Source organism: Coccinella septempunctata, chromosome 2 (assembly GCF_907165205.1).
Source record: "Coccinella septempunctata chromosome 2, icCocSept1.1, whole genome shotgun sequence".
Taxonomy (NCBI): domain Eukaryota; kingdom Metazoa; phylum Arthropoda; class Insecta; order Coleoptera; family Coccinellidae; genus Coccinella; species Coccinella septempunctata.
The window spans coordinates 24,738,115-24,751,391 of NC_058190.1; the positions used below are offsets into that span (position 1 = coordinate 24,738,115).

At 34.4% G+C, this 13,277-nt stretch overlaps 3 protein-coding genes across 3 annotated transcripts; 1 reads left to right on the forward strand and 2 right to left on the reverse strand.

The window, feature by feature from the left end:
- Positions 1-2,614: 2,614 nt before the first annotated feature.
- Positions 2,615-4,723, reverse strand: LOC123306872 (TIMELESS-interacting protein). Its single transcript, XM_044889050.1, has 2 exons — positions 4,322-4,723; positions 2,615-3,374 (listed from the first exon to the last, which is right to left on the reverse strand). The coding sequence occupies exons 1-2, from the start codon at positions 4,706-4,708 to the stop codon at positions 2,754-2,756; spliced, it is 1,008 nt and encodes a 335-aa protein (XP_044744985.1). The 5' UTR covers positions 4,709-4,723; the 3' UTR covers positions 2,615-2,753.
- A 56-nt stretch (positions 4,724-4,779) lies between these two features.
- Positions 4,780-5,191, reverse strand: LOC123306877. Its single transcript, XM_044889056.1, has one exon. It carries the CDS (start codon positions 5,105-5,107, stop codon positions 4,874-4,876), a length of 234 nt encoding a protein of 77 aa, XP_044744991.1. The 5' UTR covers positions 5,108-5,191; the 3' UTR covers positions 4,780-4,873.
- A 337-nt stretch (positions 5,192-5,528) lies between these two features.
- Positions 5,529-8,554, forward strand: LOC123306876. Its single transcript, XM_044889055.1, has 3 exons — positions 5,529-5,598; positions 7,199-7,378; positions 7,437-8,554. Exons 1-3 carry the CDS (start codon positions 5,574-5,576, stop codon positions 7,547-7,549), a joined length of 318 nt encoding a protein of 105 aa, XP_044744990.1. The 5' UTR covers positions 5,529-5,573; the 3' UTR covers positions 7,550-8,554.
- Positions 8,555-13,277: the final 4,723 nt, after the last annotated feature.

Here is a 13,277-nt window from a genome sequence, read left to right on the forward strand (position 1 = left end):
GCATTATTGAATCAAGCCATATATTCATTAATTTGTTGAACAACAGAAGGATATTTTTTTAAGTTAGCTCCAAAACTGACCGAGGAAGATCTGCTCTCAAATCATTTCTCAAAAATAAGTCAGTAACTCAACGAATAAGCCATACAACATTCAGTAGTGCGCTCAGATTTTTATCGAAAAATTGAAGAAGCCATCTCACAACTGCTTTGATTTTAGATAAAGTGGAGAGATGATTTCACCTCATGACCTCAAAAAAATTTGGAAACCACGTCAGACAGGTGTGCTCATCACAACACAGTGACTCTTTATTTATATAAGCTATGTTAGGTTGGAGAACCAAATTAAGGTGAGGGGATTTTGATTATTGATTCAAAAAAACGTTTTTTTTTTCAAGGAAGGAAAAGAAGAACATCCTACAAAGCAAGCCGGAGAAAAGTTAAGATGACAGAAGAAATGTTTAAAAAAATTCAAAAACCCATCAGAGAATTTTTTTTATAATATCAATTTCCTCGACAAAACCACTTCAAATTTTCGAAATGCCAAATTAAAAATCAACCGTTGGAACCTAACGGCGTAGATTCACATCAGACGATGAAATATTCGCATTGGCAACGTTGAAGCAATGTCGAAAGAGATACGTACAAATTTTGGTCCAAAGTTTTCAGTTAGCTATCACGCAAGACTTTAACCAGCCTTTAATCTAATTTAGATTTTCAATGTGGATTGAAGGAACCTCTTTTTTCATTTGCAGAGAGCAGTTGGACAACTGAAATCTTACAAAACTTGTATCCTTATGTTCGATTAAATATCTCATATCTCTGAGCCCCAGGGCCCCAGGCTCAGTCACAACCTGGTGGATTTCGGAAATGGAAATAGACAAGCGGCCTTTGCTGATCACGGTCTGGTTTTCATGCTAAAAGGTGTCCACAGAAAATGACCACAACCAATTCATTTTTTTTTGTCAAGGCACCTCTTCTTCAACCAACTTGGTTAGGATATTGAAGGAAATTGTAGTATGTGTTCGTAAGTGTGAACAGTGCATTGGAAAAAACGTACAAAAAAAGATATCATTGTTGGCAGCGAAATTATTCATTTATATGATTACTCCTATCTATATTATCTAAAGATATGGTTTTCAATTTCAAGCAAGGTTGTGAGTAGAAAGTGGCCAGCTTGTCATATATTGATTTCTATATGAAATATTAAGATCAGGGGCCGTTCAGCCAATATTCAGAGCTCACTGATGAACATGTACTATCTGCCAAAATAAAAAAAAATAAAGGTAAAAAACTGCACCCTAGTGTTCAGAAGTACAGTTGTTGACAGGGCTGAAATTAGCAAAGACTTGCCTGAAACTTCTGACCAGCTGTAAATGATACAGCGTATTACTGTTTTTCGATTAACTCTTTGGTGATGTTTATGAATGCTCATTCATACCTATACCACCCAGCAATGAAGGAGCTAAAAGCTGAATTTTTAATTCAAAATCGCCCTATATAGATATGTACTTGGAAATCCTTAATTCCTATATTAAATTCAATGGCCTCCAATTAAATTGCAATCTATGGGCTTCAAACACATGGCAACAAGCTCTTTCAATCAATAGAGAGTTGGAGTGAAAAATTTTAATCCAACTTGTTCCTCCTTCCACATCATCCTTCAAATCCCTTATCCTGAATAATTTCGTGTCCTCCCATTCCCCTAATGCTAACTGCAAAGGAGATGAATCTTGTGGCGCCCTTGAAAACCTCAGAGTTCATCACCTCAGGCAGCATGACTGATAAAATAATTCGTGATACCATTCTTACTATATTACTATATATCTGGCAATGGGGGCAAATGTATTTGACGGAAAGTTGGATTTTGCTACAGCTTACGTTGCTGGATATATGGGAGAGTACGAAAATCTTGAATTGAAATGCGATGCCTATACAAATATATTGAAGTCCAGTGTGAATTTGAGTGAACATATCTTGATAAGATAGATGTAGGTTGTTATAATAAAATGTTTTATCTTTTATTTGAAATGTATCTGTTCATGTGTGTTTTGCATTTTATATCTTAGTTAATTATGCATTAAGGGATATTAATTACAGAGGGTAACAGATTTGTCGGATATGTCTCAAATTTATTAATTCCTGAAAATGATTGAAAGCTTGGAGAGAATTGTGATTTCAGGCGATTTGTTGCAAAAGGCTGAGAAAGCTCGTGCTTTCAAGAACAGACCCATATATTTCTAGGCAACTTGACTGGAGGTACAAGAGGAACCATGAGATAAAATTGAATCCATACTGAGACATTATGTTTGGAAACTATTAAACATTTGAAGATGAATGAATGATTAATTCATTTTGAATTCAGATACATTTCTTTCGGAAGTGATCTTCCTTGATAAAAAAGTTCACCCTTGATACTTGAAGTACTAACTGATAAGCAGAATCAAATTTGGGTAAAAAGATGAAAAAAAACATAGAAGGATTTGGAGAACAGACCCATATTTTTCTAGGCGTTATTGAACTTCACTAGATGTACAAGGGGAACCATAAGATAAAATTGAATCCATACTGAGACATTATGTTTGGAGAATATTAAACATTTGAAGATTAATGAAATATAAAAAACAATAAATATTTATTCAGAATATCTCTTTTTATGACAAACATATTACAACTTTGTACCACTGAAAAAAATAAAACTTCACCGTACCCATAGATGATAATCAATTTGTTCGGAATGTTTGATGATGAAAATATTTACTGATCTACTTCCATTTCATCATCACTTTTGGCTAAATTTGATGATTGGTCCCCTTCATTTACTCGTTCAGTATCAGTTATTATTTCTTCTTCCTCATCCTCATCAAAAATCTTTTTAGACTGTTTTTTCAAACATTGTATTTCACCATCACTATCACTGTCCACATTTTTCTCTTCAGGATTATCTGCCACTTGACCACCCTGTAATTTAATGTTATGACAGTCTTCTGCATCAAATTTATCATCGTTAGCGTTGCTTCCAAATTGATCATTGCTAAGACAATTTTCCCCATTAACTTCAATACTTGATATTGTGGTAGCAGATGTGGAGGCTTGATTTATCTGATGCTTCTCGGGTAAATTTACTGATGCTTTTTCCTGTATTCGTCGAAGTCTTTCTTGTCTTAATTTTTCTGCTTTTTCCCTATTTCTTCTGATAGTCTCTAGTTGCTCTTCAGTGAGCTCAATCGGTATATCAGCTATAGAAGTTTGACTGGAAAACTGAAAGGCATTTGATGACCCAGGTTCATTCTCTTCATCCGATTTGAAATCTGGCAATACATCAGGTGTTTCGAACTCTTCATCTTCCAATCCAGACCTTGCCTTTTTCAAATAAGTCTGAAAAAAAATTATGAACTTTTCAGAATTCGTCTGCTTATGATCTTATGCAACATTAAAATAATAAATTCAAAATTTGTAGGCTGTTTTCTATTTTTCAGGATTATTGATTCCAAAATATCATATTCTATTTACAATAGAACAAAACAAGACGGTAGGAATAAACCAATCAAATGAATAAACCAAAATAGCTGTTATGGAGCCACAACAAAAATTTTTGCTGCCATGTCATATAGTAGTATAGAATTTCCCTCAAGCAAATGAGCTAATTAATGCAGCCATTAAAAATACAATGGAAACAATGACTAACAAGGTACAAAAATGGAGGAAGTACAATAAATGGGCCAAAATATAATGAAAGCACATTATTATATTCCAAAGTGTGAAAGTATACAATTGTTTCTAGATTGTAAGTTTCAAGAGAGGTTGCGTTGCACTGCTACCTTAAGATACTGTGCCTGCCATGGGGTCTAGTGAAAAAAACTATTTTGAAAAGGATTCAATTATTTGAGACAACATATTTGTTTCAATGTTTTACTTGGTGTAATAAGTATATGGTGCAGAAGTAGTTTGAATTCTCTCCACTAAATCAACGCATAGGGAACTTTCCATGCCTTACTCTAAAAATATAAGGGGGTAACAAAGGGTATGAATTCATATGGCTGATACATGATGGAAATCCATAATCAAACTAGACACTGATAAAAAATAGGATGAGTTAAATAATTTAATATTGTATGCTGCATATTTTGAAGGGTACACTTAGGCCTGGTTGCACGGTTCAGCTTTAAGTTGCGTATTAAGTCGATCCCAGATTAATTTTGACAGTTCCACTCAATTTTGTAAGGTTGAACTGGGATCAACATTGAAATCGGCTTAATAATGGACCATACAACCAGGTCTTCGTTTTCTGGAGAAAGCTAATATATAAAGATCAGCAAGTATACCTGTATTGGTCCTTTGGAACCTAATTTCTCAATTTTATCAATACAATCTTTGAAAGGAAACTTAGGAAAGAGTCGATGGCACCAATATTCGTATGTTTTCAACAACACATTCAAATCTTGCTCTTCATAGCCTTTTCCTTTAAATTGTACTCGTTCAAAACATCTTTCAAGATTTCCTAATCCCTTGGGACCTTTCAAAAGTTCTGCATTAAGTACTACTCTGGGATTTTTAGTAACCCTTTTAGGTTTAACTACTTTCTTTTCTTCTTCCTGTGCATCATCATTATCATTTTCTTCTTGGTTTTTTTCTACTGCATCATTTGATAGCTCCAATTTTTCTCCATCATCAAATATTTCATTTTCATCCGAATTATCGAATAAATCCATGATTTCTTCAAGTTGTGAAAGTGAGCTGATTCGTTTTAAAAGTGTGATAAATCCTTTTAATGAGGACAAGCTATCGATACTCAAAGGGAACTTATCCCGCCAATAATTTATTTTGAGGTTATATTTGTCACAAACAGATGTTAGGAAATGTAATCACTATAAGAATTAGAGTTCAAATTCATTACTATCATTGTTGCAGTTCATATCTTTAGGATCATTCAGAGAAGGAGTTTCATTAATTCGACCAAGAAAAGCAGTGAGAAGCTTTTTGTTCAAGTGATCAGTTTGGGTGATCTCTCTTTGACGTTCTGGTTGTATTAAACCCTTCTCATCGATAAGTGGCAATCTCCCTATGGTTGGATTAATTTCTTCTTGGCCGATGTTGTTCATTCCTGGCATATTAAATTGGTATGATTATAATAATGAGCAATGAGCCAAAATTTCAAGATGGGTCAAACGTCAAACTAATCAAAATAAATCCTGTGACATATGACATTTGTGATGTTGACATTTAACCATAGAATATAATTCTCTTTTTCCTAGGGCAATGAAAATGAGCTCGTTTTCTGAAAATATAGTGACTTTACACACCATTCCTTGCTGTAAACTAATTCAATTGCAATATGATGCAGAATCGATTCTTATGAGAGAAAAACGCAATTAAGAGAGGGAAAATTGAAATCCTTGAGGAAAAAGTGATCTACAAAATGAATCAGACCAAGAGTCTTTTTTTTTTTTTTTCATTTCATGCTACACACAGTTTCAGACTGCTCGATGTGATTTTAAAATCACGGTGATATTTTTGAGTCAAGTATCTGTATTTGTCGTTTCAGTTTTTGTTTTGTTTTTGACAATTGGCGATTCAATGGTAGGTTGCGCCCTCTATAAACATTCGTCAGGGGCTTGACACTTCCTTACCCCCACCCCAAATACGGTTTTTAGTTCTGCAATCAGTCGCTATGTGGCACTGCATACGAAAATATTCTCCACAGATTACAGTATTCTGACATATTGGATTTGTGAACGCCAACACTGTCAATGTCAATATGTTTTAATGCAAATTCTTGTTTACAAACGAGATCTTATACGAGAGTAAATTAAAAATACTCATTTATTGAACTCGACAGTTTTATCAGGAAATCAAATCAAAGAAATATTTGATTCAAAGAACCACGTAATTATGACATTAATCGTTTATACTTAAACCAATCCAACCAAACCCTTTAAAAATTGCGTTAATGGAAATGAAAATCAAACTGTGTAGTCGGTTATTAAGCCACTCCGTGGGGTCAATGATGAGCTCATTTCTCAATGGGGTAAGTATTTTTTTCAAACATAATAATACAAAAATTTACTATTTTCCTTTTTAGAAATCAAGCATCCGGTTCAGCTTCACAGAGAGGCTATCGACACTGCTGACTTTATACTATTCTTGGATGAGTTATTTGATTCGTTGAATGTATCCAGAGCTTGGACATCCACTGCGAAACTCTTAAAGAAGACGGTTAGTATTCAACAGAACACAATGTTTGTTGGGAGCAGGCGATACAAATTTTCAACAGTATTTCATTTTATTGCCCTCGAAAGAAAAGATCCATTGTGGTACCCACTTTGAAGAATATAGTGACAACATTGAACGCATTCCTTTACCTTACTCAAAAACTGTTCAATGATTATCACTTTAAATATATTCTCACTGGGGCTTTCAATCAAGATTGTTTAGTAAACTTTTTTGGGTACATTAGAGCATATGGAGTAAGGAATACTAACCCAAATGTTGAACACTTTATTTCATCATTCAAAACTTTAGTTATTAATGATTTCATGTTGGTGCATTCCTGGTGATCTAACTGTGAGGAAGATAAAACAGGGAGTCGTTGTTTAGAGACTTTGAAATCTTTCCTGCAGGAAAATATAAAATCCACATAGGTCTTTGGGCAACTAATTTTTTCTTTTCCAAATTATTCATGCATTCTAAGCTTTGGCATGCTGTTTTTGATTTCTATTGTGACTCCCAACAAACATTGTGTCCTTTTTGGATAATGTTGAAGATTTCTGAACATATAATAATTTCAACCTCATTTCCTATGAACAATATTATTACTGTTTATTATAATTATTGTCTTACGAAGATATGTGACCCTATTGACATTTTACCTCTGCTCATATATTCATTGCCATAATTATAGCTTATGTATTTCCATATTTTTTTTTCCTGTGCTGGGTATATCAATATATGTATATTTTTCATGACAAGTTTTATTTCTCCTTAAAATTCGCCCTAATAATCCATATTATACTATCGACGTCTAAAATACCAGTGAATGGGCTAATTTAAATTTCGCGCCATGCGATTGCAGTTTCCAGTTATACCGACATTTCTCCCGGTTAGTTGGGTGGCAGCCGCATGGGGGCGCTGAGGGCGGGATAAACTGTATTTTGCATCGTAGAACGTGAGTGTCAGATCTATTCTACTCTGTAATCTGTGACATTCGTTTTGTGACATCTACACAAGTAGGTCGAATCAGTGTAAACAGAAGGAAATTTGTGTAGTTTCGTTATTTTTGTACGCAAGAATGATGGCTAATAATGAAAATGGTGTATTCGTAAGCCTCAAGGAGTATTTTAGATATTTAGGATCCATTCGTAGTAGCAGAAATTTATTAGAAAGTGAGTAAATGCAAATTTATGAATGAAATATTCATCGACCAAACAATAAACATTTTAGGAGAAGCAGTCCTGAATGCCGGGCATATTATGATGTGTGGAAATTCGGGAAAGAGCAGCAGAGTCATTGGAATTTTTGGTTTGATCCTCACGAGATTAAGGGGAAAATTGTAATCAATGAAGAATCGGCCATAATATCAGCATTTACCTGTTCTTGTAAGGCCGGTTTAGGAGGGAGGTGCAAACATATTTCAGCAATTCTATTATAGTGCACCAAGTTGTATAAATTCAAAGTATTTGATGTCTGAATCAGGACTTGCAATTTGACAATCATATATACACAATATAATTGCTAGTTTTTCTGCTGTTCCTTGTGTTTTTTGTTTCAGGACTGACCTTCTCAATTTTGAGAAAATTTCAAGCACCGACCTAAAATGCTGGTGGAAAAAGAAAAAAAGAGACGAAATCCAAATATCAAGCTCTTCCACTGGAAACGAATCACTTAAAAGACAAAGCGTCCCATGCACATCAACTATCATCACAGGATGAAGAAGATATATGGAAATTTGTTATAAATAAGATGCCTTCATCCAGCATTGCATCTCACAAGAATATAACTATAATCTCATTTGAACCTTTGAAACTATGATGTATTTTCAGAATGAAGAATTAGAAATGCAGAAAATTCTGATCTTCTGAAGAATTTCTATAAATTTGGCCCACAAATGAATTTCAAATGCCCTCAGTGTATTATCACATACAATGAATTGGCTATGTTCAATTCTTTAAATGTATGTATGACAACTGAATCCAATAAGGCTCTCTGGAAGCAAGAAACAAAATTTCAAGTCACTGGTTCTCTATGCTATGATCTGTATACCTATTCGAAAAAATTATTGGGAAGAGAAATGTGGAACATATTTCTATCCACATATTTCTATCCCAAGAAATTTTTGAATGTTTATACCAGACATGGTATAAAATATGAACCATTGGCTCCAGAAATTTTCGAAAAGAAGACGGGGTTGTCAGTACTGAAGATGGGCCTAATAATATGCAGAAGCGAACCTTGGAAAACATTACATTTGTTCGAATAGTTAAGTTTCTGTGACATTTTAAATTAAAAAATTAAGTATGTATATGTTATGTTTTTTCATTAATTAAAGAATTATGTATGTATATGTGTTTATACATATTTGTACCTATCCTGGAGATTTGAATTAATTCTTTGAAAAGATTAGGAGTGTGGTAGTACAGGTAGTGATTTGAAAGCAATACAATTCAATTCAATAATGTGAATTATTATGTTTGGGAAAGAAATGGAAGGACACAAACGCAACAAAACACTTTAGATTTCGACATTTTGACTAATTTATCATCCATCTTAATATACAAATATATAAACCAAAACAATATAAATCACTGAATTCCCCAAATCAAATGTTTACTGTTTGTTTTATAAATGGACGATCTGAAAACCAAGCTTAACAACTTCTTCAACCTACTTCTGGAGTTTTGAATTTTCGCCACCAGGTGGCCTGAAGATGAACTTGAATCGCCAATAATAGTAGAGTTCCAGAATTACATCTCGGAGGAAAGAGAGCGAGCAGACTTTGCTCTGATTCGTAGATAGACGTAGATCTACGCTCTGATTGGACGGTATTGACGTAACACATGGAAAAGATGGAAAAAATGCGATTCTGGAACGAGGCAATTTATGTCTGAATTTCGTGATTCTTTTCATTCGGAACTTCTGATAAGCGATGCTCCCTCTGGTGATTGAAATGTGAACTAGTAGAAGTAGTCTAGTATTTTCCCGTTATAAACGTGGACTGTGAAAGTAAATATACTCACCTTTAGCTTATTTGCGGAGTTTTGTGCTGTCTTTTGTCAGAAATTGAACACTCCTTCGGCTCATTTCGAATTATATTTAACTTTATTCGAAGATGATAATCTTTTCTGTTATCAAATGGCGTCCTCACGTATAATGACTATTGTTGTGTCCCTCAATGTAACTCATGGTCAAGGAAGAAATACTGCCATGAGTTTTCACCTGTTTCCGAAGGAAAATAAAAGCAAAGTTTACTTGGAAACAGTATTTGGTAGGGAACTCGTTGATAGTAGGAAGGCCTGGATTTTATAATTGAAGATTGGTAAACGAGTCACGGGATACATGAAAATCTGTTCTCTACATTTTCCAGAAGATGATTTTTTCATATGGGTAAATAACAGTGGATAATTCATTAGAGAATATATACTTCTATACTTTTAGATGAAAAGAAAAGGTCAAAATTGAATCAAACTGCAGTTCCTTCAAGGAACCTACCAACCACTTCAGTTTCTTCCAAAGAACTTAACCAAGCACTTCAGTAGTTTATGATTTATCAGCTTCTTGCTCATCTTCTCATGAAACTGTTTATCCTGAAGCCGGTTTGTCCAGTCGGAATAGAGATACAATTCTAGGGTAGAAAAAAAAGACTGTTAGTGATTCCTGTTGTGCAGAAGTTCGATCTGAAGAGGATATACAAGCTGCCACGGCATTGTTGCATCTTGTGAACTCAGGAACTGAAATGAGTGAAGACCTGGTGGAGGAAGTGATTGTACATTGTACCCCAACAAACCCGTGATTTCAACGTACAGGTAGACACCTCTAGCATTTTAACATTGACGGATCTCTTGAAGGATGACAAACAGTAAATCGCAATACAGCAAATTGCTTGGCGAATTGCTGGGAACAGCATTAGTGCTCAATTATCATTTGTTCTTTATATGGAAAAATATGTGAATCTTAGGAAAAACGTGTTGAAGTGAGAGCTGCACAGGTTAGGGTTCCGCATGGGCGCATCAATTCTCCGTTTGTTTTGAGTGTGATACCTAGTCACGAGGTGATAATATCATTATTTTGCAACCGTAATTGGTTGGTGTGTGATAAGTTTGAAAAATTGTAGGGGAAATAAAAGACTGGTCAATTTACCAAAAAAGACGTGCAACTTCAGAAAAAATGTAAGAAAACGATTTTTCTTTTCATTGTTACGAGCAGCCTTTTCTCATTTCGAACGAAAATTTCAACGACTTTCATCACAAGGAGCAATTTCGCGGCAGCAGAGGACAGAAATTTTCGACAGGTCCTCATCACGATAATTGAGAGCAGCCTGCTCTAACGCCAACAAATGAACTTAAATAATAGAATATTCTGATTGCTTGTAATATTAATACAATAAAAAAAAGTGTCAGGAAGATGAGAGAAAACTCCGGGCTTGAATTATTTTATTTTTAGAAGCCTGAAATTGAGACTGCAGAGTATAGAAGACAGGATTTGTATACTCAAAATGGACAAGGTATCCCTGAAGGGCAATTATCAATATGATCAAAAAGATGATACAATATTTCACGATTTAGGTAAATTTCAAAAAAAATTTATTGCGTGTTTCTACAAAAGATTAAATCAGTTGTTTCATCAAAATATATTTAAGGATGATAAAAAACATACATAAGTTTCAGCCAAAAATGCATTGATGTTAATGGCAAGAGGAATCCAAGATAATTGAAACCAACCACTCGGTTTTCTTCATAACTTCATAATGCAATGCAGCAGATTAAAAAATCATTGTGTTTGACTGCATGGGAAAAATGTTGAAAGCAGAGAGCTGTCATTTCAGATATGGGCTCTAACTTTCTTTTGTTTTCAAAGCAATTGGGAATTAATCTGAATAATTTTGTATGTTTCAGGTGCCTAACATAAATTGTATGTATATTTTCGATACTCCACACCTCATCTAATCAAATGCATTAGTGCTTTTGAATTATGAAGTAAAATTAGATGGTGAGGTAGCAAATTGGAAATATATTGAAAATTATACCATAAGGACAAAGAACAGGATCTAAAAATGTTTGTAAAACTAACAGATGCCCATATATATCCAACAACTTTCCAGAGAATGAAAGTTAAAAAATATTCTGTCCAAGGTCTGAGTAGTTTCAGGTAGAGTAGAGTGTCATTAGAAAAATTGGTTCATGCATTCAGAATTAATAGTTGCATATTAATATTTGAAGCTTTGTCAACAAATAGTGCCAATGGGCAGTTGGATGCAGCAGCAGCAGGAAATGCTCACTTCTTGGAGTAGACGACCATAAATAGGCTCTATAGAACAAGAACAGTTCTTATATGGTGAACAGCCTGAAGACGATGAAAGCGTTCCCGACCAAAAATACACAAAGATAAAACGTAACAGGCACATTCAAAATGATAGATTGCTTTCAGATTACCATCAAGGGAATAAAGATCTTATAGGATATTCTGAAGGACGAAGGCATAAATCAAATTAGAACTAGGCGTTTTGATCAAGATTGTCTAGAAATTTTTTTTGGTGAAATTTGACAACAGGGAGGCAATTGAGTAAATCGGACACCTTATCAATTTATGCATACCTTTGAAGTTGTGCTGTTTGCATATACTGGATTGTGCACAAACTTTATGTTTTGTGCAGTTATGGAGTTTGTGTTGTAGCATGAAATTGTTTTCAGAATTACTTTTATTGTTAGCTTATGATTTTATTTTGTTTGAATCTATAGATAAGGAATATACATCGATTATTCTTTCTCGACTTATCCTATACATCAATGTATGTATCAACAGATGAATAAAGATTTATTATCAGTTTTTTTATTTTTAAGTACCTACGAAATGGATTCAATTTTTTTGAGCATGTTGCAAATGTGTCTTATCCTATGTGTTTTCTCCAGTTGAGTTGGCTGTCCTGGATGACACCTATGTAGATAATTGAACTCATTGGAAAACTTCAGAGACTGGCCATTCAGGACCAGCCTTCTGAAGTCGATATTCCTTTTTCTTGTGAACGGAATCAGTGACGTCTTCGAGGGATTGACATTCAGCCCCTTCTCCTCGCACCACTTTTCGATATTCCTGAGAGCGGTTTGCATTAGAGTTCTGTGCTTGATTCCCGTTTGTCGGTGGAACATTTAAAAAGAGACATTCTTATTGGTCGATTCAAATACGATTTACTTCAACTGACGTATATTTGCACGCTAGCTTATTAAATAAATAAATGTGACGTTGCCAAATGAATGAACGGGCCCACAAAAAAGAAAGTACATCGTCAACCATCGTACATCCCGATCAAAAATAGACTTCCGAACACTGCTGTTCTTGATGGATTCTCATGTTGTACAAAGAACTTGTAAAAGGAAAGCAAGGTTTTTCACTGAACAAAGTACGATTACGAATCATGAATTTCATTTCAAGTAGTCCCAACGTAGCTGCATTGCAACGGATAGCCACTCTGATCACCCAATTGTGGAGCTGAATCAGCAACGAATAGGAATCCTTCTTTTAAATGTTATCCATTTTTAAACATTTTAGCGCTAGGCTTTCCGCTCCAGTCTATTCGAAACTCTCGTTTAGAAATTTTTCTACGTTGAATTTTCGTGCGTTTGTTATCGTTGTGTTTTTAAGTTGTTGTTATGATGCTCATAACAAGAAAATGGTACATATACTCCATTTTGAAATGTACGGGTCCGCAATGAAAATTTTCTGCCTTTTCCAAATATTCATATCAAATTCCAACTACATATATAATGAATATTTCCAGATGGAACAAATCTAATACCCAAAGATATTTACTACGTTTACAACGTTTGTCCAGGCAATTTTATTTTCCTGAAAGACAAGCAGGCAGGGGAAAAAACCTATTTAGGATGCGAAGATTCATTGTTCTCTGCCAGAATAATTATGCAGGAGGGTTAGCCTTTAATTTTGAGGTAACTTTTCCTGGGTAATTGTATTATATTACTTATAATTCGATAATAACAATTTCTGAAAAATTCATCCTATTGAATGAAGTCATGTACAAAGTTGAGGATCAAGAAGGAGTAGAAGTTCTGA

What these genes read in the sequence shown, in the direction of transcription:
- LOC123306872 (XM_044889050.1), bottom strand. Translation starts at nt 4,708, where the DNA reads ATGGATTTATTCGATAATTCGGATGAAAATGAAATATTTGATGATGGA. An exon ending in GTTCCAAAGGACCAATACAG is followed by an intron (nt 3,375 to 4,321) that starts GTATACTTGCTG and finishes ATTTTTTTTCAG; the next exon opens with ACTTATTTGAAAAAGGCAAG.
- LOC123306877 (XM_044889056.1), bottom strand. Translation starts at nt 5,107, where the DNA reads ATGCCAGGAATGAACAACATCGGCCAAGAAGAAATTAATCCAACCATA.
- LOC123306876 (XM_044889055.1), top strand. Translation starts at nt 5,574, where the DNA reads ATGGTAGGTTGCGCCCTCTATAAAC. An exon ending in AGGTTGCGCCCTCTATAAAC is followed by an intron (nt 5,599 to 7,198) that starts ATTCGTCAGGGG and finishes GTAATCTGTGAC; the next exon opens with ATTCGTTTTGTGACATCTAC. An exon ending in TAGCAGAAATTTATTAGAAA is followed by an intron (nt 7,379 to 7,436) that starts GTGAGTAAATGC and finishes TAAACATTTTAG; the next exon opens with GAGAAGCAGTCCTGAATGCC.